Source organism: Tetrao urogallus (assembly GCF_951394365.1).
Source record: "Tetrao urogallus genome assembly, chromosome: 1".
In the NCBI taxonomy this organism is placed as follows: domain Eukaryota; kingdom Metazoa; phylum Chordata; class Aves; order Galliformes; family Phasianidae; genus Tetrao; species Tetrao urogallus.
In genome coordinates this window covers 48,161,743-48,188,618 of record NC_136813.1, presented here as the reverse complement: position 1 = coordinate 48,188,618, position 26,876 = coordinate 48,161,743, and the positions used below count along the sequence as shown (strand labels likewise).

The window sequence follows — 26,876 nt, the reverse complement described above, 5'->3', positions numbered from 1 at the left end:
TGTTCACCACTAGATTGTTTTCAGTTCTATACTATGTATAAAGATAGAAGTAACTTTCCTGAATAACATGTTTCGGCTTGTCAATAATTTGATTTATTACAGGATCTGTTCATTTCACTCTTACTTCTGGATTCCCAGACTGAGCTTTGATTCCACTGCCAACCACACGATGAGTATAGCTATTTGAATATAGAAACACGCACGAAGATGTAACTTATTCTGCTCTCACTCATTTTCTAGTTCATATTAACTCAATTCTCATGGCACCAACATTACACTTTAATGAGATGCATTAATTTTGTGCATATATTTTTAATAGAAAAGAAATATAACATAATCATTTTATCCCACAAAGTTGTGTTATTTGTTATTGTTTTAATGTTACTGCAAACTTTAACGAGAAAAGTGTTATCTACATTTTGTAGGAAGAAATATTTCTCTTTGCATGCTTTTATCTCCATTTTATTTTTGTTAAATACAAACTGCACAGTGATTGCCTAAATGCATAACATTTCAGGTTTCGGGAAAAAAATGCAACACTCCATATTCTATATACACCGTATGTTTGAAACTATATCTGAAGTATCATAGCGTTTCTGTGAATGCACAAGCAGCTTGAATACATATTGCAGGACAATAGCCAAATTATGCACAAATTATTTGGCATTACATAACTGGTGTAAGTACACAGAAGGCAGAAATTTATTTAGTGGGATGAATATGCATAAAATAAGCCATGGAAAACAGATAAATGTTCATTTAAGTATGTATCAATGTAGCAAGTGGAACAGTGGTTCTAACAGGCTAATATAGCAAAACTCAAAATGCCAACACTAAAAATAACCATTTAGCAAAATTCTTTGGCTTATGAAGATGCAATTCTTCAGCTTCCTATTTTTTATGTAATACTGAAGTTATGCAAGAAAAAACTGAATTGTTAACTTATCATAGATACTGTGCATTATGCAAATATCCTCCATATGTTATGTTTTGTCTGCATACTTTACAAAAAATTAGCTTTATATATCTCTGTCTTAAAACTATTTTGCCAGCTGTTACGCTGATAAAAAGAAAGAAAGGAACGCTATTAGGAGCAGAGAACAGAAGTGCCTAATTCTTGCCTATCAGATCTTCAGATGAGCATAGGCAAGATGGCATATTCAAATTCTGCAAAATATGAATTTTATGAAAATTGCTGCAAGTCCTCTTAGCTTCACAGAAAAAAATGCTACATATATGAAGCAATCATAGGAAAATTAGCCTGCTACCTCAGTTTGCAGAAAGGTCAAAGTATAAGTCTGAGGGGCAAGGACCCTTTTCACCCTTGGGCCATTGTACATGAAAAATACTCAAGGATAGAAATTTAATGTTCATCATTGGTTTTAATATGGATATCTCTTGCAGGAGGAACTGGGAAAAGGAATTACCAAAAGAATGAAGAGGACTATGATCATCAACTATAACAGTTGATGGAAATTGGCACACAGAAAGAATATGGGAAGAGAATGAAAGGTGAATGAAACTTACAAAGAGAGGAAAGGGGGAAAAGTGTGGAGAAAGAAAGAAAAAGAAAGCCCTTTAAAAGTATGAACTTGTTTTCCTCCTTTAACTGTATTTATGAGAATGTTAAATAATGAATGCTGTTCATTAAAGCAAAGTTGCCACATACAAACAATATTTTGTCTTTGATGTTTGCTTAAATATCACCTTAAGTAAGTGAGATTCAGCACGTTCTTAAAGAAGTATACAAGGACACAAGTACCATTCCTAAAATGACAGTGGCCACATTCTTAGATATAAAATAACTCTATTGTACAGAATGACTAAATTTTCCATAGATCTGATAGCACAATTTGCCTTTGTACAGATATTGCAAGAAGATATGTTTTAGACTTCACGTTCATAGAATCATAGGATCATAGAATGGGTTTTGTTGGAAGAGACCTTAAAGTCATTGAGTTTCAACCACCTACCATGGGCAGGGTTGCCAACCACTAAATCAGGGTTTCTAGACACTCTGCATTCTATTGTGCTGGGAGACCAAAGGCTGGACACAGTACCTAAGGCAGGGTTTCTTCAAATACTTGGAAAATGAACTAATTCTGAAGCACTGCAATTTTTTTCCAGACTTTTAATGGACAAATATCCAGCAGTCTTTGGCTGTTGAAATCCTTTAAAGCATTTGGTTTCCCATAAAAAGTACCAAAATTCTAAGCCTAAATACAGCTCTGTACATGCTAATGAAGAACAGTGTTCTCTCTATTTAATAGAATCATAGAATCGTAGAATGAGCTGGGTTGAAAAGGACCACAATGATCATTGAGTTTCAGCACCCCTGCTGTGTGCAGGGTCACCAACCACCAGACCAGGCTGTCCAGAGCCACAGTGCTAGTAAATATAATACAAAATTTAAATTCTATTATGTATCATGCTACTGTAGCAACAATTACCTAGGATTAGACACAAGTTAAAGATTCTAGCATTATTCATTCTTCATTAGAGCAAATATATTGTCAGTTGTATTTAGGGCACACTGTATCAGCTAAAAGTAAATATTAAAAAAAAATGTGCCTGTTACTAAAACCCTTACTGAGCCCATCACTGATTTTCTAGCTATTCTATTACCGGGAATAGATGATAATATTGCACAATCAGGACAAGTCACAATGAAGTTAATGCAGTTCATTAGAACATGGAAATTGAAAGAAGTTTAAAAAATATACATTCATAGCAATGCTGAATACGATTACGTGAATGGCTGATATTCTTCGCGGCAAAGTATTTTGGTTTATAGCAGACAGCTTTTTATGCCCATTTAATGACACAGTAAAGACTTGTATAGGGCTGTATACAAAATCTGCAGCCCCTCTACTAAACTAACACAGCAAAAAAAAAGTCCAGATGTTCATACTCATATGTAGTACAAGTGGGCATGCTCTAGCCTGGAAATATCCCTGTCCTCAATTCTTGTGCCTGCGCTGATGACTTTGTAAAGAAATTGGGCTTGGTAAGGATTTTATACAAGAACTACCAGGCTACCTTTCCCTCCTGTAAAGAAGGAATCCATTCAGTCACTAGCCTGTCAAAGAATCTACTCACATTAATAGTTCAAGCTATATCTTTGCTGACTGCTCAGAGGTAGGGTTTGCTTTTGCAGCTGAGAACGGGGAAGGGTAAGAAGTTGAAGCAAAGATAACAAATGCATTATGTAGTGACAAGCAGCACTCTAAGGCTTGATAATAGTACATTTTTAAGTGTATTAGCATTAAACAGGCAGATCATTAAGTACTGAGATTAACAGCCTCCATATTATTTGATATTACATTCTCTAAACTGTTTAGCACCCTTCTGTTTTCTTTTTAGTTCTTGGCTTTTCTCTCACCCATGGCTGTTGCAATCCATTCCATCTCTGAAAGAAGTGAATTTGTAATTTTTCTCTGTTTCCCACTGCCTGCAGTCTCTTCCTCCACAACTATGTTCCTAAGTAGAACAGAGCACTGCCTGGACTAAAATGTTTGCAAATGAAACAGTTGCCCAGAAAACAGCACAAACCCTGATCTGCACCAACTAATACATTCCATCCCATCCTCCTGACATTTTTGTCTGTTAAAGACCCCAGGAGTCCACAGATAACACATAAAATTACATTCACAATAATCACAGAGAAAGCATTGGATTCAACTTCTGCATATTTCAAAGGGTCTACTAAATGTTCTACCCTATTACCAGCTTGACTCTCACAGGAACTACTTCTCTGTATCTCCAGAAATCCTCATATGAAGTGCTGGATTATTTAAACCTTGAAATATTTGCAATCATTCAAGAGATTTTGTTTCTCTTTTTTAATTATTTTTGTATGCAGGGAGAATTTGATCTCAAAGTTAATCTTCAAGGTTCTGGATGCCAATTTTTATCCAGGAACACATCTAATAAAGTTTCACATATGGAAAGGAAAAAGACAAAATTACCAAAAAAAAACAAAAACAAAAACAAAAAAAACAAACAAACAAACAAAAAAACCCCACCAACTTATCTGGTTGGAACAGAAGAATAAAATCCTATTTTGGAAGCTGGAAGCAAGCAAGCCTTTCCCCAATACAATCTTTGTTATCAGATCACAGCATAAATGCTGAACAGTGTTTTTCAAGATGGAGGTCTCAGTACCAAACACCCAAATGTGAATACACTCAACATACTGAAGTAAATGAAACTATCTGGTTATATTTTATTCCTGATATTGGAAAATCTAACATATATTAAATTGTCCCTCCTTTCAAAGTGATGCAGATTTGAGCAGTTGACTTCAAAACCCATCATTTGACTTTGAGTCTTTCGTAATTACAGGCTCACAAATCAGTTTGAACACCCTTTTTCTTTCTTCAAGTGTATAATAAGGCATTGACAAAGCCTTATGAAGTATTGTTTTATTAATTCTTACAGCAAAATAAAATTTATTGAAGTCAGCATGTTCTTTGCAGGAAAAAAAAAAAAACTTCACTTATATACTGCTGTTTAATTTTCCACGTTTATGACTGTGTTTAATTGACAAATATTATAAATAAAACATCTTCACACATTCTAATGTGGACTGAACGATCTGTCAGAACAAAATATTCTGTTGGGAATTTGAGCATGATACACAAAACTTCATCCCTGTAGACTTTCATTTACATGCAAAATATGTTTCTGTTTAGTAAAGGGAAAAATATAAAAATCTCAGACTCTTGGTTTGAGAGACTTCATTCATTATAAAGTTTTAATACAACATTAATCACTTTTTGTTTTTTTTACTTCTAATGTGCAAGTAATGAAAAAAAAGGTTTTAAGGATACCCGCAGAGGTAGACCAACTTGGGCAAGTGTTGATCAAATATGAATTCTGGGGAAAAAAAATATAATAAATAAAAAAAAAATATTGCTAGAGAAGTAATAGATCCACCATCTGTGCTCATTTCTGTGCAAGCATGGTAATGTATCATAACACTTTAATCGGCAGACTTGGTCCCCAAGTACCATTCATTTTCATCAGCACTAAAAAAAAACAAACACCAATGTATTTGTATTCTATAAACATGTTTTAAATGATGAATAGCAAGTTACCCATTCTCTGAGTTCAATACATGAATATTAATATAAATGCCCTATTATTTTATATTGCATTTATGAACTCAGCTTTGGTTCTTACATTTGATTGTACCAGTAACTCTATTAAAGGAGAAGGTCATGATCTATTGGCTATCAATAATTTCTTGGTTCTTACAATTAGAAAAGCTATTAGAAGTCATATATATATGAATTCTGTTAAGAATCAGCCAGAACTGTGGGCATAATACTTAAGAGATATGTATCTCTATATTACTTCAACATGAATAATCTACATTGCATTGTGACTGCAATAAATATTGATACATCATATTTACTGTCAACAACTGACCATGATTTCTCATTTCTTTACACTAGGTTTATGTAGTTATAACAGCAGAGAATAGATAGCATTAAGTATGAAATCAGTGCTAAAAATGGGCCTGAGCTATTAAGTTTTGATCTAGATCCAAACTTCCTCGGAATTCAACCCAGTACTGGCAGCATTTCCCCTCCTATGTGTTGCCTGGGGAAGAATCCATAGCTGAACAACTAGACCTACAAGGAGCAGCTGCTCAAACTCTTTCAATACCCTTGCATAAATTTTAAGAGTTAATACATTTGACAGGTGGCAAGGATGGGCAGAAGGCTGGCATAATCTAAACATACTGTGTGCATAGCCCATTGCACAGGCTATACAGAAATATAAAACATATATACAGAAATATAGGCTGCAGAAATATCCTCAACTCCAGATATCTCCAGGACGCTCTTTCAGCAGCTGACCAATGGACTGAAATGCCAGGCTTAAAACTGACCACTTGCTGTGGAGTTTTCTGAAAGTTCTGGTTAGATACAATATATAAAAGAGCAAATTACGTATCTGTAAAAATAATTTCTTTATTACAGTTGCCCTCTTGGTAAAAAGCATAAAAGACTTTATTCACCTCTTTTAACCAGCACTGATACTGTAACACACTTACGCTTTTTGTAATATATGCCTCCTTCACAAATTGTTTTCTTGCCATGTTGTAGTGTGGAAATGTAGACATTCATGTATTGTGACTGCTAAGGGACTTGTTTTGTTCAACTTCTCATTATAATTAAATAAAAAAATTCTAATTAATTTACAGGTTAGGCTGCAAGCAAGCACTCATTTTTATAGTGGTTCACTTTGTTTCAGGAAGGTATGAAAATGCAGTGTGTCTACTCCATTTTATTTTGCATTGGTTCTGTTTTTCAATCTCGGGATATTTTTTTTAATTCATTCCCTGTTTGGTTGCTTTCTGATAACTGATTATTGCTGCTTTATGCCTGGTACTGCTAACTTCATCATTGCTTGACATTTTAAGACTACAGGTAATTGATTTTTTTTCACAATTTAGTCTTTACATTGTTTCAAAAACTCAAGAACTGTAAGAACTCAAGAACTGTAAGACTTCTTATTTAAAAATTAACATGGAAATTAATCTTACTCTCAATTAATAGTACCAGCTGTATTAGTTGTCTATGTATTAGCTATCTGTGCTGCAAAATGTACTCCACAAAGAGCAAGACGAAACACCTTCAATAGCAGCACTATTCTGCCAAAATTAATCTCTGTTGAGTGTTACAAACCCAAGATCATTTAATATAAACGAGGGAGTTCCTCACTCTCACAGTCTCTACATTCTCTGCAGAGGCAAAAGAAGCACCTGAGTGTGAGCTCCTATCAATCTGTATTGCTCCTTAGCAAAAAATATGTTCCAGTAATTGCATGCTATGCTGAAGAGAAAAGAACTGAAGGTGAGCTTTGAGACAGATATTTCATTTAAACTAGGTGCCTTGGGTAAGTCACATGTTTAAAACTGCGAAAATAAATTCTTATTACGTTAGAAAATAACTAAACCACAGACATATGCAAGTACACTAAATCTAGATAACTAAGGACAACAACATCTCCATCTTCGTGTAGTATTCTTGAAACCTTCTTACAACCTTAATAATTCTACAGTAACTTCAGTTAATGGAGCAATGAAATGAGAGATATTAATGATCATAAACAAGCACATAAATGTTTATAGAAGATAGCTGGCAAAACAAAAGGAACTATCTTGGAGAAACAATATAAACAACTTGGAAATGCAAAGCTGTCAAGCCTAATTAGTCTAAAACTGAGAAACCTGCTTCCTGTATACATCATTAAAATATATCTGCTTGGAAACAGCAAAAGGATCATGTAACCATGGCACTACATTGGACAGCAAATCTTGGAGACAAAAGTCTGACATTTCATATTTTCTGTAATATAATGCTTCAGCACACAAACCAAAGTATCTTCTAGAGACTTAGAATGTCTCTTTATAATTTTAGGACTAATATCTGACAAAATGCTGACAAGGTCAATATTTTCGTCATAGCAGCATGGCATGGGCATTACTCCAGTACAAATAATGCTAAAGGTGCACTTCCACAATCCATTCTTTGTTATTGAGTGGTTGGTATTTTTCTGAAGTTATCTTTAGAAAATAACTACAAAATGACAGTTAAGTTATGGTGAAAGACTATCAAGCAAATAATAAACTTGAATATCATTACTGACAAAACTGAAAAAAAGTCACTCAGCAAATAAAGGTCAAATGAAGAATCAACCCAAGTTGCTGTGAAATGTAATTTCAGCAAATTCAAATCCTCACGAGCCACCTGATAGATCTTTTTATGTTTATTCTCAACAAGTGAACTTTCATTTGGTGGTAAAGCTGCTTTCCTTGGTGCTCTCTGTTGTCAGATTATACTGAGTTAGCAAAAGATTGATGGATTACTAATAAATAAATATAGATGGATGATCAGTCTCTGTGACATTGGATTCATAGTATTATCCTAGTTTTCCTGAATGTGCATGAACAACAATCTGAAAACTATGATTTGGTGACATTTATCCAACCTATGATGTTTTTCACCTTAAATATTTTATGACTCCTACATGCCACATGTTAATTGTGCAGAATTTTTTGTTGTTGCTGTTCTCACCTAATATAAAATATTACATTACAATATGACCTAAAATTTCTGGTTTTTATACTGAAAAATCCTAGAGAACATAACATTATGTGTTCAGGACATATAGGACATAATTGTCTCTTCATTAAAACCAGTCTTAAAATTATTAAGTGTACTGGCTGAGGCTGGATGGAGTTAACTTTTCCCATGGTTGCCTACATAGTGCTGTGTGGCTGGTGCACTTGCAGCTAAAGCAGCATGCATATCACGCTGATGTTTTATCTATTGCTGAGCAGTGCTGGCACAGCATCAAGACTTTGCCACCCCCCAAAGCCACTGGGCTAGGATTGAGCAAGAGGTGAGGTGGGGACATTATGAGGACAGCTGACTTAAAATGGTCAAAGAAATATTCCATACCATATGGCATCACGCGCAGCAATAAAAGCTGGGGAATAAGTTTCCTTTCAGTCAAGGTGTGTGTCCTCCTGAATAGCCATTATGCATATTGAGGCCCTGCTTCCTAAGACATAAACAAACACCACTTCATGATCAGAAATGAAGAATTTTGTCTCTCCTCACGTCCAGATGACCTTTGCTTCTTTTTTTGTTTGAAATGAACCACTTGTTCATTTCTATATTTTTCTCTTTTCCCTTTAATTAAATTATCAATAATTCTTTTTTTTTTCCTCGTTCTATTTCCTCCCCCTCCTCTTCCTTTGAGGAGAGGGAAGAGACAGAGCAGTGTGGTGGAGTTTAAGTTGGCCATCAGTGTGAGATCACCACACGCAAGCATGCTGTCTTCATGTATATCTGTGCAGGAGAAAAATCAGCTGCACTGCTATAAAATTTGGACTGGTTTTATTTTCCAAAAATATCAAGCAAAATACTTAAAAAAAAAAAAAATGTTTTCACAATATTTAGAAGTTTGTTCAGCTACTAACCCATAACTGTTTTCTTATTTCACAGCTCTGTAATTTACAGTGCCTTTTCTGAACACGTTATATGATTGCAAAACACCTTCATTATCACCTCTTAGAGTAAAATGAATAGCTTATGAGAAACAAGTACAGAACTACAGGTCAGAACTCTACAGCGTGCTGTATTCCATTAAATAATACAATCGAGCATTACACAAAGATATGAGTATAATACCTGTTATGTGCTTGTCTTACCTAATTTGTACATGAGTTTAAGTGCTTTTTAGAATGCCATACTGAAAAGTAACTGAGTAAAGATCTCATTCTTTTCTGGTCTTTAACTAGCCTTATACCAAAGATAAATACAGCTGTATTAACTTTCTTAATTTTTGACACTTTCCATCCTCCATGATAGGCACATTTATCTGATTTTTAAAGCATTTCAGGACAAACCAGGCTTTAAGAATACAAGTTCTACATAAAATTATGTTCAAAGATATTGATATATACATGAAGAGCTTAGATTCAGAAGCCACTTTTAGCAGAACAAGCAATTGTAGTGTCTGTAGTAGGTTAAGAGGCTACATATAAAGACACAAGAAATGTATTTAAGCTGATCTATTAAAACCAGTATCCTTCATTTTAAATTTTTTTACACTAAATTATATCCTACAAAATTAAATTAATTAATACTAAATTAATACCACAAAAGCATATTTTAAATAATAAATACTATAAGTAAATAATAATATAAAGCACATCATAATACAGGGGAAATAAGAAGGGATAAAAAACATCTGAGAATGTTTCAGTGTTTTTCACATTTCAGCCCAGCTGTTCTTGCAGTTATGTACGGTGTAACACCATATTTAATATTTCTTTGAAAAGGAGAATTCCTTCTTCAACCTTTGTGGTTATATCCTTCATGGTTATATATGTCACCACTGGTGACAAGTGATAGGACAAGGGGAAATGGCCTCAAGTTGCACCAGGGTAAGTTTAGGTTGGATATCAGGAAAAACTTCTTTACAGAAAGGGTGGTTAAGCACTGGAATAGGCTCCCCAGAGAGATGGTTGAGTCACCATCCCTGAATCTGTTTAAATACCCTTTGGAAGTGGTGTTCAGGGACATAATTTAGTGGAGGATTATTAGAGTTAGGGTAGTATGTCTAGGTTGCAGTTGGACTTGATGATCTTTAAGGTCTTTTCCAACCTGAGCAATTCCATGATTCTATGATTCTCTCTCTCTCTCTCTCTATATATATACATATGAGCCAATAATACACTCATAGCAATTATTGTATTATTTAAAGTTAGGGATTGTATTGGAGGTTTCAGAGTTTTAGCAAACTTTTTACTCCCTTTCTTCACAACTTTCCCTTCTTATGTCTTCATTCAAAGACAAGCTCTTTCAAAAACAAAGAAATTTACAACTTTCACTTATCACATTGATTTATAGTTTTCTTTTAGATCTAAATGAGTGGATGTAGTTAAAATTATTTTCTCTTCAGTGAATAAAGGTTCACTGTCCAACAGCAATTAAAACACTTTTTAGAGAAGGATGAAGAAGTTCATCATTGTGGTTTAACCTGATAGGCAGCTTAGCACACAGTGAGATAAGGGAGAAAATTGGAGAGAAAAAATAATAATAATAAACCAACACCCCCCCCCCCCAAAAAAAAAAAAAAAAACTAACAACAAAAAAACTTGAGATAAAAACTATTTACTAAGACAGAAAAAGAAAAGGAAAGTAATAATACCAATGATATAGTACAAGAAGTTGAAACACCTGTGGTTCTGTGGAACCAGTGCTCAGCAATAGCTATAACATCAGTGTTTTATCAATGCTGTTTTTCTTCTAAAGCTAAAGCAGCATCATACCAGACACTAAGAAGTAAACTAATTTTTCCATCCCGGATGAAACCAGAGCAGTGATATTACCAGGACCTAATAAAATAACTGCTTCTTATTAGCCATTTCTTTCACTTGATTGTGACAATATTACAACAAAAATATGAGTGACTCAGTTTCGCATTCCTCTTTTCATTCCCCTAATTCTTAGAAAAATAGCAGCTTCTAACAAATATGATATAGTTTCCCCACGAGAATGCCCTCAGAGGAATAAATCTGACTCAATGATTTTCAGTTGCATTCTACTTGCTTATCTTCAACTATTTAAAAATAAGGCACCTATTGCCTAGACAGATATTGCTTAAGCTTCCCCTACAGTCAGAGTAGAAGAGAAGCTCCAAGGTTTCGAGAGAAATTCAGCACCAATTGTAAGATGAAATACTGATTATCCATCTCTATTAGACATGTCTCCTAGATAACTAGCCTAGACACTATGCTGAACTTTTAAATAACTAAACTGAAATGAGTTTGCACCAGCCTCTGGGTTCGTATTGCTGAAATTAGAAGCCTATTGCAGCCAACCTATTATTCGCTCTGCTTTCCAGCTTTCCATTTCTAAAGTCATAGTAACTCCTACATACCTCTGTCATGGGAGATACTATGAAAAGATATGATTTAAATATTATCATACATTGATACATTGCTGTAATGGGAAGTTTGGATCTGAGCAGCGGCAGGATGTCAAAGAATTTAGATATTTTGTTTCCAGCACATGCAGTTCAGTACAATCTAGAAAACAGTGCTGCTAATAGCAAGTTTTTATCTTTCTTTTCGTTCCTAATGAAACTTGAAGTATTTCTTTTACTGAAATATTCAGTAGATCCTGGCAAATTGAAGGACAAAACCTATAAGAAATTTATACAGATTATAATGGACTGCTGGAAGCTAAAATCATTTCCTAACAGAATAAGAGTTCCAAATTCATCTTTTGGCATCAAAAGGAGAAGACTGCTGTGAGTTCGGAAGTGTCTAGAGTGAAGCTCTGTGTGACTGCTTATTATGCAGTCTAAACAGAGAAACAATCCAGACAAGACTATTCTGAGATTTGATTTTTAACTTCACTTGTGACATTGTCTATACTAAGAAATTAATGTCAAGTAAGGAACAATGGGTTCAAGGGTAATTAAGTCAAACAGGTTGTCTTTCCGAAGGGAAATGCTGCCAAAGAAAGAAAAGAAAATGAGGTCAAACTGCTGCCAAAATTGTTCTTCAGGGAAACAGCACCCTGCTGCAAGTATTATATGTCTGAAAGCATTAATCTCGCATTGCAAATATATATATTTGTAGAAATAAATATTTGTATGTCTATACATATATTACACATGTGTACAGACGTACATTTCTGTTATGATCTACATATTAAGACAAACTTACGTATCTCCCTCTTGTACTGTGGAATTTAATGAATTTAATTATTATTTATGAACAACGGCTTGATTTTTCAAACACTGCAATAATAGCAACCTTCAGTGTAAGAAGATACATCCTCCAGTAGTGTGGAAGTTGGGGAAGTGGGGTTTCTCAGCAGGCACAATACTGAATTCAGAATTGGTGATGTCTCTTCCTCTCTTTTTCACTTTTTCTCTTAATGTTGCTAAGTAACAAAAGGCTTACTTGAATTTCCTGTAAAAAGGCACTGCTTATGTTGGTATAGTTGTGGGCGGGCCAATGCATGTAAGATAGCTTTTTTATAGAAATCTCCTGTTAAAGGTAGCACTTTTACCTCTTATGTGCAGGTCTTGAATGATAACCAGAGGGAACTGAAAATCTGATCACCCCTCCCTTCCTTCATGGGCAGGATGTGACACTCATAGTAGATTACTTTACAGTCTATATTTTCTTATTGGATTTGAGAAGAAAATAAATTTCTTAAGGAATAAAATGGGATGTTAAGCAGCCTACAACATTTGGCTTACTTTTAAACTGCCGGTCAAGACAGAGGGGATGTGAACCTACGAATGAATGAGGCAACCTTGGTAGAATACAGTGGCTATCTCTTTGTAGCTGGGAAGTCAGCAGCATAGGAAAATGTCCTGTGAAGCTGCACAGGTAATAAGAAGAACAATGCACAAATCATAAGAGACAGCAGAAAGATGGGCAAGGCAACAGAGTCTCAAATGGGCCCTATCACAATGAAAAATCAGGAACATACAAATGTTTCATTTCTGTAAACCCATGTCTTTCTTGGTGGATAGAATGCACAGAGTAGAAAATTATAGTGCCAACTGCAGTATACCCTTTTAAGGTTGGATATTAAGTGATAACTCATCTGTAGATGAATTAACAATGGACTGACTGCAGTTTAACAAGATATTCGATCATTTGAAGCTCAGTGTTAAGCGTAACACTTAAATTCTCCTTAAATTATCTTAAATTCTCCTACATGCAGCCAAACACCACTCTAGGCCCTCCAGCAATGCAGACATCAGGTTTGATCCAATGCATCCAAAATGAAAGGAGTTTCCCTAGTGGTAGCTAAGACTGACAGAAAGTGCTATATATAAAATACAGTAATATCCCTGAATTCAGAAGTAACACTGATATTTAATTCTCAACTTTCTTTATGAATATACTGAGGATCTAACTGCATACAAGGAATTATGATAGATTCATACTGTGAATTCACATTCAAATTATATTTCTTTTCAGAATCCCTGGAATCCCTTAATCTGAAATTTGATCAGAGAACTGTAAGGTGTATACTTTGGGGGAAGCACATACATTTGCGGGCTGGTAATATGGTGCCTTACTTAAGCTCCCTGATAAATTTTCCAAGAAAATATGTTAACAGAACTTATTTTCCACTTGTATTTAAGGTTCTCACTGTGAATAAATCTATCAAATAACTTTCAGAGTGACTAACAGCTTTTCTGAAAACTTCATAATATTGATGTAGTAATTTTTAAAATGCAAATATGAGATAAAGAAGTTTCATTTCTAATTCATTCTCTGAAAGCGTGAATCCAAATCTGCCTCATAAATAAAGTTTTTGTCCTTCAGAAAAGCTTGGCTTCTAGTTCTATATATCTTCCCCCAAAGTTCCCCCAAAAGTTCTGGTTATTACTTAATTTATATACTTGTGAATATGCTCCATGGATATCTGAATTGCGACTGCTAGTTCTGTTCAGTTTTTTATTTTTCCCAATTGGATCACACTGATCTTCTAAAACATGTTTTCATTCCTGCCCATTTTGTTTTGCATTTCATCCTTGGAAATAACGATTTGTTTCTTTCAGGCCAATTGATCTTTAAGTGTATGCATATCAAACACACAGTCATTGGCATAGCCTTGAAATCCTTCCATAACATACAGACCTATTTGTCTGAATAACATGGTAATACTTTCACTTCAAATTGCCAAAATTCAATAGAGCATTGTCTTACTTTAGTTCTTAGAAGCAGCTGATAAATTTCCACTTGCCTCTTGAATTCCTATTTATAACCCTGAAAGCTTGTGGAAGGCTGTCACTTGATAGACCAGATTTTGCTCCTTACTGAAAATCATATTGGCACTGTTTTTTACAAGACTACTGATACACTCTTCCTTTTGTCTGAGCAGCTTTTAAAAACTTAAGAACTTAAGATATATCACCTTTTCCTAAACACCAAGACCATTTCTTCTCTCTCCTTCAGAAGTTTTCACAGTTGCCTTATCTTTAAAAAAAAAAAAAAAAAATAGAGGTCTGCTGGTCATAAGCCAAATGGCATTTATCTTTCACAAGCACTAAGGACACACCTTCTCGAAAGCAGGTTGGCTATATCCATGTTACTCAGAACTTGATTCTGGAGCCTCTTTTTGCCTGTTAAACTCCCATTGTCCAATCTAGTTTTGTGTGATTTTTAGGTAGGACATACTGAAGAACTGTGAGTGCTTTGTGGCAACCTTTCAGAGAGGTACTTTTCTGGCATAAAACAGAGGGTATGCACTGGATGTACCATGGGGGCACCTGAAGGCATTTAAAGATGCAATATTTCATGAGGTAGTTATGTAGAGGTAGAGGTCTGTGGAGTGGATACAGCCAGACTACTGTCTCTTAGTAATGGCTTCTGGAGTGAGTTTTTCATAGCATTAAATGGTTCAACACAAAGTTAGATGGTAGGATAACTTAAGAATGAACTGTTACATTACTCAAGCTTTCAGTTTAGCTATCTTTTACTTAAAGGTGTAAATATGCTCCAGTTATTTGTCTGCTACCATCTTACTAATTGATAGCCTCTCTACACTGGTATCTTATTTGTTCATGTTTGTTTGTTTGTTTGAATTTCTTTATTTATCCCAGTAACTACTTGAACATCCCCATCAATATAAGATTTTTGGGAATGGGTAGCACATAGTGCAGACATGGTATTTTTTTCAGACATTAGCATTCCATATTAACACAATGTGCTGGGAAGGAGTGTTGATCTGTTTGAGGGGAGAAAGGTACTACTGAGGGGAGAAGGGCACTATAGAGGGACCTGGATAGACTGGATCGATGGGCCAAGACAAACTGCATAAGTTTCAACAGGGCCAAGTGTTGGGTCCTCCATTTTGGTCACAACAACCCCAGGCAATCCTACAGGCTTGGGGAGGAGTGGCTGGAAAGCTGTCTGATAGAAAGGTACCTTGCTGTACTGATGGACAGTAGGCTGAGTATGAGCCAGAAGTGTGCCCAGGTGGCCAAGAAGTCCAGTGGCATCCTGACTTGTATAAGGACAGGTGCGGTGAGCAGGACTGGGGAAGTAATCCTGCCCCTGTACTCAGCACTGGTGAGGCCTCATCTCGAGTATTGTGTTCAGTTTTGGGCACCTCAGTACAGAAAGGACATTGAGGTGCTAGAGCAGGTCCAAAGAAGAGCTTGTGAAGGGCTTGGAGAACGTGTCCTATGAGGAGACACTGAAGGAACGGGGGATGTTCAGTCTGGGGAAAAGGAGGCTGAGGGGAAACCTTATTGCTCTCTTTCAATATCTGAAAGGTGCCTACAGGGAGAGTGGGATTGGTCTTTCCTAACTGGTGACAGGTGACAGGACAAGGGGAAATGGCCTCAAGTTGCACTAGGATAAATTTAGGTTGGATATCAGGAAAAACTTCTTTACAGAAAGGGTGGTTAAGCACTGGAATAGGCTCCCCAGAGAGATGGTTGAGTCACCATCCCTGAATGTGTTTAAATACCCTTTGGAAGTGATATTCAGGGACATAATTTAGTGGAGGATTATTAGAGTTAGGGTAGTATGGCTAGGTCATGGTTGGATTAAATGATCTGTAAGGTCTTTTCCAACCTGAGCAATTCTATAAATCCATGATTGATGTGTATTTTCTGTCATTACCAAGATCCATTCCTATGCTCTTCATTTGAAGAAGTTTTCAATTTAAGGTCTTGATCTTTCAACGAGTTTATTCACTGAAGGTGATCTCTCTATGCAGATAGTGAAAAAAGAAGACCTCAGTTGAAAATAGGATTATATGCATAATATCTTTGTTTTGAACGTCTTGAACAAATATCGAAATAAAGAGGTGTTAGTATATCCTGATTTACCATTACTTATTTGAGAGTTGTTAATACAAAGCAGTAATACTATAAAAGAAGTATATAATGGAGATTTTCTAAACAGCTCCTTTTATTACCAAATCAGAGACTTGTTGCAGAATATTTGCCAGAGGTGACTTACTGAAATGTCCATCTCTTGAGAGAAGGTAAACCTCAAGGGTGGAATGGGGTGGATAAACTGTTCCAAAACAGCTCCCTAAGCAAAGTGACCTGCAACCTTAGCTGTTAACAAATATCAGGGGAGCCTGGTATGACTGTAAGGAAAAAAACATGGAGAGCAGAGCAGGGTGGAGGTCCTATGGCCAAAGCCCATGATCACCCTGAAGAGATAGGGACGTCATGATGCTGTTGAAAATAATTGTTCACAAATGTACCTACTGTCAAAAAGTGGTGACACGAATGAGGCATGATTGTTCAGCAGGGGCATTTTCTCCGGTAAGATATGGCTTATCAAAGTCCAGTAGAGAGACACTATCAGATTTTTGAGTTGAATATCTGATTGCAACACTATGCGTACCATTTGAAAATTTGCAGGTGAAGTATTTATGTTAACTGAAAATAGAAATATTATTTTAAAAAATTGATAATTTTTTCACAATCTTGAAACCTGTTCTCACATGTCTTTAACACAATAGAAAGCACAGCTGCATATTTTTGCTGTTCACAGGACTGTGTTTATGATCTGCCATATCTTGCCATAACTCAGCTCTGCATTGCCCCATCCTTGTGTCCTGATTTCAGCCCAGACAATGTCAATAGCACATTGATGTTTGGTCATTGCTGATGTTTGGTCATTGCTGAGCATCTGGGGCTGGGCCAGGCCACTCAGTGGGGCAAAGCCACTGCCATGATGCTGTAGGGGGTGGCTATATTGCGAGTTGAGCCAGGCTGCATATGACCTACAAGCCATGGGTTGGACTTGCCTACTCAGTAAAGTTATCCATGATATAATGCGATTGTATTTGGCCATATTATTCATGTTCACTATTACCCTCATATGCTTTCAAACCAAAAGAATCTGTAATCTGTTGGTTTAATAAACTACACTATTCACCAGTTTAGCCCCAAGAGTTCCCATTGGACATGGTCAAATTCCTTAAGACTGGTCATGAGAGCCCATTCAAACAAGACAAGAGAAATTGGGCACAGTGCTATTTGTGAATCAGTATTCACAATATTCCATGCATTGAACGCAACTGGATTTACAGTGCTGAATTTGGAATCACAGAATCTAAGCTCAGCAGCCCCCAGTCCCTTTGATATCTGAGGACAAGCTGTAACACAAGGGAGTTGATATCTGATGACAGATTGGAACACAAGGGACTTCATACTCTGCTCTGTTCACATGACACTTGCCTACCAAGATGGATTTACACGTATCCTGTCTTGACTTTTTTTTTGTCTTAGGTGTGTTTTGTTGGGTGCAACCTAATCTTACAAACATAAATCCATTCTTCAGTTCATCAGTGATATTTTCAGATTCCTTTAAACCTCTTGCTTTATATCTCCCACCAGAATTGTGTTTCCAATAGCTTTTCCTTCCTTTAGGAGTGGTAGGTAGGGAGAGTTCTATCAAGTGACTTCAAGCATTCTATCTTACTTTGGCAGTCCTTTAAGAAGAAAACAAACATTAAAAAATGATTATTTTGAAGAAATAGCACAAAATGGAGAGGAAAGCAAACAAATGAACTCTCAATTTCTCACTTCTCTAACTGTGAGCCAATTATTATAACTATCTGTGATTTCACTGCTATTTAAAACTAAAAATAAGAAACTTGAAAAAAAAATTTTTTTAAAAAAAGGAGAGATTAAAACTATCTGCTGGTACACCAAGTGATCTTTTTTCCTGTGCAGTAAAAAAGGTCATTTGTAATTTTAAAATCCATATGAGATGACAGAAATATGAACTCAATTTTTCTTTCTCTCCAGATAAAAACAGACATTAACTACATCAATTATTTATGAAATACCCAGATAAAATTGGAATTTTAGTAAAAACTAAGTGCATATTCAAGTTTTTCTTCTTGAGTACAGTAACACCAAATTTACTTTTTCACTTGATTTCACTCTTTAAAAAAATAAAACAGAATTTAGTACAAAGTAAGTGAAGTGTCCTAGCTTTCTTTCATCTACATTTTTCAGGGAAGTTCTATTTTCTTTTCTTTTCTTTTCTTTTCTTTTCTTTTCTTTTCTTTTCTTTTCTTTTCTTTTCTTTTCTTTTCTTTTCTTTTCTTTTCTTTTCTTTTCTTTTCTTTTCTTTTCTTTTCTTTTCTTTTCTTTTCTTTTCTTTTCTTTTCTATTCTTTTTCTTTCCTAACCAGGGATAATATAATTAAACCCCAAGAAATAAAAAAAAAAAATGATTTCAATAGCATTTTTGCAGAACCTAGTACTTTTGCAATTTCTAATGTGATTTCTAAATATGTTCAAAACAAGTCAATTGCTATATTAAATTGGAAGAATATTTCATAAATACAACATAACTATATGTTACTTTTCTGTTGTCAGTTTGCCCCTAAGGATGAGAGAAGCTTAAGCAATGTAACATTTTAAACTTTTTTTTAGTTTGAGCTTACTTCTGTTTAATCATTAATTATAGACCATAATAAACAAATAGCACCTAAAGGCATATTTTGCAAAATCACCAAAGGCCAACCAGAAGCAAGGTTTGTATATTAAGAAGATCTGTCACAGGAGCAAGCACTGATGGAAACTGATAGAAAAGCAAGGTCAGAGAGGTTGTATATCCCTCTGAAAGAGATATTGTGTGTGTGTTGAAAATTTGATATACTGGGGGTCTGATTGAGAAACCTGTGATGAGGAAGTGATCCTTTTCAATCACTAATTGAGTATTTCTACTGTATTTTTTTCATGGTTATTCATTAATTTTTAATTGATTCTGGAGTGGTTTCAGCTTTTTCTGCTTTATTGTATTGCAGCTCACATTATGATCTATGGAAAACAAAACCAAAAAGGAATGGAAATATTCTAACAGCTCCGGTTTCCCCAGAATTAGAACTCACAGGTTTAGCTTGTAAATAGCACAGCATGGATCATTCAGTCCTAAACTTGGCCACACACTGGGCTCAGATTTGATTTTCTGAAAAATGAAACACTTTCTGAAAAGCTTTTAGGTCATTTCACTTAGCTATTCCTGCACTGATTGCTTAGATTTCCTTTTCCATTAATTAGAAGATTGACCATGTCCAGAAGTGTTCTCTCTTTCCCACAGCTATAGGCACATCCTAGGGTGTCTTAGCTCAGCTGCAGACATGTAGGATGCTGTTCAAATTCTCACATACAAGTGCCTTGTGCCATTTCAAAAGCATGGGACAGATGAGGTTTGTCAGAGGGGGCTGGAGATCTCTATCGTTCTGGCACAGCACATAGGCACCCAACATAAGGCACCGATCTCCATATACTTCAAGAAATCCCTACATGAGAACCAAGGAGATCTCATTAATATAGGTAACATACTACTGGAATGTTTCGCCCCCTATTTTATAATAATAAATGTTTCCAAGTCTGAACTGAACCCTACAGATATTTCATGTGCCTGAAGCTGAGCTGACATGGAACACAACAGAGAGTCAAATGAATTAGTTCATTAAAATTCATCCAAAATGCTCACCAATTTAGTTAATTGTTTGAAGCAGGACCAAAAAATATGCTCTGAAAACATAAGCCATAAGATAAAATACCTTTATGAACTGAACATAGTATTCTAATATAATAGTTAATGCAGATCTAAAATTCTTTGGTGGGACTCAGTCCCTGAATGAGACACTCGGATATGTAGATATTTCTCCAGATACATGATAGGCCCTGCACCATATCTGTGTCTACCTCCAGTATCATACTAGCAAGGAACTGAATTCCACTCTGGAGATCCTTCTCAGTGGAGTCTAGAAAGCAGCTCACCACAGGTTAAAGCTGAAAACGGCATTTCATCAGCTGAAGCACTCTGTAAGCATCACTAATTGTATTGACCAAGTTGTCTAAACATGGATGTCTAGTGCTATTTGAGATGCTCTCTAGTATTACATCTATTCCACAGCTGCTGTTCCAGAGCTGTTCAGGTCTCCCATGCTATATATCTGCTTGATCCATGTGGGTCACCCTAGATAATCTCAGTATTGCAAATGGCACACTACAAGCATTGTTCCTTATTAAGCTAGAAGTTGTTTTCATGCATCCCTAAAATACACTGGGAAACACTTTTAAACATAGTTGTAAATAGTAACATAACTGTATTCAATATCACGGAATCACAGAATCACAGAATGGCCAGGGTTGGAAGGGACATCAAGGATCATCAAGCTTCAACTCCCCACCACATGCAGGGCCACAAACCTCCACATTCAATCCTAGGCCAAGCTGCCAAGGGTCCCATCCAATCTGGCCTTGAACACCTCCAGGGAAGGGGCATCTACAACTTCTCTGGGCAGCCTGTTCCAGTGCCTCACCACTCTCTCTGTAAAGAACTTCCCCCTGACATCCAACCTAAATCTCCCCTCCTTCAACTTAAACCCAGTTCCCCTTGTCCTGCTGTTATCTACCCTTTCAAAGAGTTGATTCCCCTCCTCTTTGTAGGCTCCCTTTAGGTACTGAAATGCTGCAATGAGGTCACTCCGCAGCCTTCTTTTCTCCAGGCTGAACAAGCCCAGCTCCCTCAGCCTGTCTTCATAGGGGAGGTGCTCTAGTCCCCTGATCATCTTCATGGCCTTGCTCTGGACCTTCTCCAACAGCTCCCTGTCTTTTTGTACTGGGGGCTCCACACTTGAATGCAGTACTTCAGGTGGGGCCTCACAAGAGCAGAGTAGAGGGGGACAGTCACCTCCCTGTCCCTGCTGGCCACCCCTCTTCTGATGGAGCCCAGGATACCATTTGCCTTCTGAGCCGCAAGGACACAATGCTGGCTCACACTAAGTTTTTAATCTACCAAGACCCCCAGGTCCTTCTCCATAGGGTTGCTCTCAAGGACTGCTCCTTCCAGTCTGTATGGATGCCTGGGATTCCTCCGGCCCAAGTGCAAAACTCTGCACTTTGCCATGTTGAACCTCATCAGGTTCACCCTGGCCCACCTTTCTAGCCTGTCAAGGTCCCTCTGAATGGAATCCCTTCCTTCTACCTTGTCAACCGCACCACTCAGCTTGGTGTCATCAGCAAACTTGCTGAGGGTGCACTCGATTCCGCCATCGATGTCATTGATAAAAATGTTAAAGAGCACCGATCCCAAAGCAGACCCCTGGGGGACGCTGCTCGTTACCAGCCTCCACCTGGACATGGAGCCATTGATGACCACCCTCTGTCTGTGGCCTTTCAACCAGTTTTTTATCCATCCAGTGGTCCACCCATCAAATCCACAATCCTTCAATTTGAAGATAAGGATGTGGTGGGGGACCATGTCAAAGGCCTTGCTCAAGTCCAGGTAAATGACATCAGTCACCTTTCCCTTGTCCACCAATGCCGTCACTCCATCACAGAAGGCCACCAGATTGGCCAAGCATGACCTTCCCCTGGTGAAGCTGTGCTGGCTGTCTCAGATCACACGCCCATTCCTCATGTGAACAAGCATGTTATTCAGGATGATCTGTTCCATGATCTTCCCAGGCACAGAGGTGAGACTCACCTGCCTGTAGTTACCGGGGTCCTCCTTGCTCCCTTTCTTGTAAATGGGAGTGACGTGACCCTTCCTCCAGTCATCCAAGACCTCACCTGACAGCCACAGCTTTTCAAATATGATGGACAGCAGCTTGGCAACCACCTTAGTCAGCTCCATCAGAACCCCTGATGCATGCCATCCGGCTTGTATACATTCAGTCTCATGAGACGTTCTCGGACCTGCTCTGCCCTCAGAGTGGGGACGGGATTTACCACCCCAGTGCCCACCAAGAGGTTTAGGGATGCAGGGCTCAGGGCAGTACTGGAATCCTGGCTGCCAGTGAATACTGAGGCAAAGAACTAATTCAGTACCTCAGTCTTCTCTTCATCCATTGAAGCCAGTTCTCTTTTTACATTTACCAAAGGAGGTATGCTCACTTTGGCCTGTCCTTTCTGGCCAATGTACCTGTAGAATGTCTTCCTATTGTTTTTCACGTCCCTCACCAAGTTCAGTTCCGTCTGCAACTTGATTTTCCTGATCCCATGTCTGCAAGTCCAGACGGCATCCCTGTATTCTTCCCAGCTGACACACCTTTGTTTCCAGTTTTCCTTTCTTTGCCCTCAGCACACCCAGCAGGTCCTTACTGAGTCATGCTGGCTTCTTACCTCCTCTGCCCGCTTTCTTATTCAGAGGGACAGAGAGTTCTTGTGCTCTCAGGAAGGCATCCTTGAAGAGCAGCCAGTTCTCCTCAACATCTTTCTTTTTAAAGATAGCAACCCAGGGGATCTTGGCCAACAGTCCATTGAACAGCTTAAAGTTCGCTCTTCCAAACTTCAGGGTCCTGACACCACTGTTAGCCAGGCCCACATCCCTTGAGATCACAAACTCGACCAGTGCATGGTCACTGCAACCCAGGCTGCCTCCAACCTTAACACCATTAATGATTTCCTCCGCACTGGTGAGCAGCAAGTCCAGCAACGCTTCACCTCTGGTCATTCTGTTCAACACCTGGACCAGAAAGTTATCATCAACACATTCCAGGAGCCTCCTAGACCTCTTGCAACTCGCCGTGTGGTCTTTCAAAGAGATATTTGAATGCTTGAAGTCCCCCATTAGGACAAGAGCCCTTGCCTTCCGCATCTGAAGCAAGAAAGCCTTGTCAACAGTCTTGTGTTGATCAGGTAGCCTGTAGTATACAGTGTACCGTAGTATACTGTAGTATACAATAGTTTCTAACTGTATTGAATGAGATGGTCGATTTCTACTTATTATTTAAATAAATGTCATTGTCAAATAAATGTAATCCTTGCATTTTAATGTATTTATTTATTTAATATCAATGTTATTTTCATATGTGAAATTCTGCACTTCTCAGTATTACCCTCTGGGTCTTGCAGACATCCTTAGTCTGTGCTCCAAATTGGATAGATGCCAGTCATCCTTGCTGTAAGGTTTGTGAGCTCAAGTTAATAAAGTAATCCTAATGAGAATACAGCACCATGCTAACAAATATATGCAGCTTTTGGACTGATGTATGCTGGTCTTGAGCCAGTTTTGAGCACAAGTTAAATGAGTGTAGCTTTCTCTGTAGAAGGCCATGAAGATACATTCTAACTTGCAATAAGGCAGATTCCCAGCAATCCATAAAACAGTAAAGTAATGGGTTCAAATGGATGTTGAAGGGCAAAATCTCTGAAAACATGTGGCTAATGTTTGTATAAATATGGCATACATGAAGACACTTTTGTTGACAGAAAAAAGACATAACTTTACAGATATACAAGAATGAAAAATTAAGTTCTGGTGGTATCTAACCAAATAGAGTGTCTATGTGGTATAGATACATGAACTGTTAGTACAGAGTCTTTAGCTATTTAATTTTTAGCTATTTATTTAACTGGGGATAAGTAAAAATGATAAAAATGTCTACATGTTGGGTTTAGTTAGCAAGGCTTGCTAGCAAGGAGGCAGCAGGTCTGGTATCTGTAATGAGTGCCCCATAGAAGAATCACTTACAGCTGGCTGCAAAAGGGATCTACCACTGTCCAGAGCTGAGCCATGAGTCACAGCAGTTGTGCCTGTGGAAGAGAAGATTTAAGAAAGGGAAAAAGCACAGGAGCAGAGGAGAAGCCCATGGTGAGACAGTCTCCTGTCCTACAACGAACAGGGACATCCACAGCTTGATCATATTGTTCAGAGCTTCCTCCAGCCTGGCTTTGGAAGTCTCCAGGGACAGGGTAATGACTACATCTCTATTTCAAACGATCTGTTTCTGTGCCTCACTACTCTCAATGTAGAAGACTTTTTCTTTATATCTAACCTAAATCTATTGTCTTTAAGCTTGAAACCATTTCTACTTGTTCTATCACCATAGACCCTGCTAAAGAGTCTGACATCTTCTTTCCTGTAGCTCCCCTTTAGATACAGAAAGGCCACTATCAGGTCACCTCAGAGCCTTCTCTTCTCCAAGCTGAATAGACTCACCTCTTTAAGCCTGTCCTTGTAGGAGAGCAATTCCATCCCTTAGATCATTTTTGTGGCTCTTCTCTGGATGCGCTTCTACAGGTCTACGTTTCTCCTGTACTGAGGGCTCCACGTCTGGATGCAGTAAGCCATATGAGGCCTCACCAGCACAGAATAGAGGGGGAAGATCACCTCCCTCAACCTGTTGGCCATGCTTCTTTTGATGCAGCCCAGGTTGGCTTTCCAGGATGCAAGAGCACATAGCTAGCTCATGTCCAGCTTGCCATCCACCAGTACCCCCAGGTCTTTTTAGTCAGGGCTGTGCTCAATCTTTTCATCGCCAAGTCTGTATTGGTAATGGGGACTGCATTGCCCCAGGTGCAAGACCTTGCACTTGGATTTGTTGAACCTCATGAGGATCACTTGGGCCTTCTGCTCAAGCTTGTCCAGGTCCCCCTGGATGGCATCCTGTCTCTCTGGTGTGTTAACTGCATCCCACAGTTTGGTATCATTATCTTCCCTGGCATAGAGATGAGACTGACATCTTGAGAAGCATTTTTCCAAATGATTGTATTGCTATATGCTGAGTATCCTTCCATCTTGGAAGAGAATAGGATGCTATATGGAGGAGCATCTTTTACTAAACAGTAAATAAAATATTCAAACAGATAAGCAAGGTTAAAAAAAAGCCTTTTTTTCTCATCTAGGCTTTAGTCTATCAAGTAATAATCATTTTCCTGATAGCACTGTGAGCAAATGGTGGTCAAAATTCAAATCCTACAAGGTATAACTTTATGTTAATCACATGATAGAAATTGCAAATATTTCACGTGGTACAATAAAGAAAATATACAATATGATTGATACAGAACTTCCACTTTCAGCAATCACTTCTGGTCACCAAATATCTTTTCTAATAGGAAGATTGAAGGGATGAAAGAAAGTGCAGGGCTAAAAGTTCATCACAGTATCATGTAATTCACAGATCAGTTACTCAATTGCCCAGTGTTCCTGAATATTTAATTTCATCTGTCATCAGTACAACCACTACAGTTCATGACAACATCGTACGTTAACTGACATATATACCATTCCACTGCTATGAATTCTCAGATAGCTAGGTTCTAGTGGAAGTATTTACTACTTTGGCTGAATCTGTTTATAAGTTTAAAAGAACTTTGATCCATGTGCTCAGGTGTATCATAACATTGCATTAGGTCTGTGAGCAAGTAATTATTGAATTATTTACTGAATTACTGAGTAATTATTTGAAGGAAAACAGATAATGATGCACTCTTTAAATATACCCTTTATAAAGATTGAAAGACGAAAAAATAGATTTTAAATATTTTCCAGGTAAATTTTTGTTTTCAATTACAAATATTTTTAAAAGCTATTTGAAATGAGAAACAAATGATATAACTAACATAGTAATGAAAATAAAGATACAATATATTTTTCTTCTGCAATATGATGATAAAGTTTTTGTAGGATGTATCAGTACATTTGCCAAACAATAAAAAATAAATAACAACGTTGTATTTATTTTTTTTTAATAAACACTAAAGTATAGACTTGAAATGGAAGCAAAGTTGGACTGTATAAGAATTCAAAAGCCAAAAAAAAGACAGGCAAATGAGAACAGTTGTAATTTGTACGTTTGCACATTTGTATATGCTGCTATATACATGTAGCAAGTAATTTTCAGACTGCCATAGCACTGTTCAACAAACTATTCAGATTACCTAATACAATTCAGTGTAAACTGGTTCTTTGTTCTTTTATATGCAATATATATAATAATATATTAATAATATATGCAATAATAATAATAATAATAAAAAGAGTAAACTTTTCTTGAAGATTCTATCTGTATCTATAAACTATCACAGTAAATGAGGAAAATGCCCTAACTTTTAGTACCAAACTGGAGAAAGGATTTCATTATGTTGTTAAGCTATTGAAATATTGTTTAAGAGAATTAACAAGACAGGTGGCAGTTACCACCATTTTGAAAAACAAACAAACAACAAAAAAAACAACACCCGACTGTCACTATTACTGGATCTCATCCAGAACATGTTTAATAGGCGTGTGTTAAAAATATGTCTTCAGATAGGGCCCATAGGGGATTTAGTGAGAAGAAAGCATAATTTAAAGAATCACTGTCAGGATTCGACATGAGGTAATGATCTAGTGTCAGGTGTCCCTGTTAATGCCAGGGAGTTTGGGACTAGATGATCTTTAAGGTCCCTTCCAATCTAAACCATTCTGTGATTCACTCTAAAATCACTAAATGCCTAAAATAACTTTGCCTGAGCACTGGCTCCTAGTTAAATTTTCTGATGACTGTTGTTGCCAAAGTAGGTTACTTTGATTATCACAGTTTCTTG

At 37.1% G+C, this 26,876-nt stretch overlaps 1 protein-coding gene across 1 annotated transcript in view; it reads right to left on the bottom strand.

The window, feature by feature from the left end:
* Positions 1-26,876, bottom strand: part of GPC5 (glypican 5) — a gene marked incomplete at both ends in the record, with an annotated part of 607,225 nt that overhangs the window by 417,997 nt on the left and 162,352 nt on the right. The window contains 2 exon segments of the mRNA XM_079539519.1: positions 59-109; positions 113-179. Of these exon segments, the coding sequence (XP_079395645.1) occupies positions 59-109; positions 113-179 (118 nt within the window).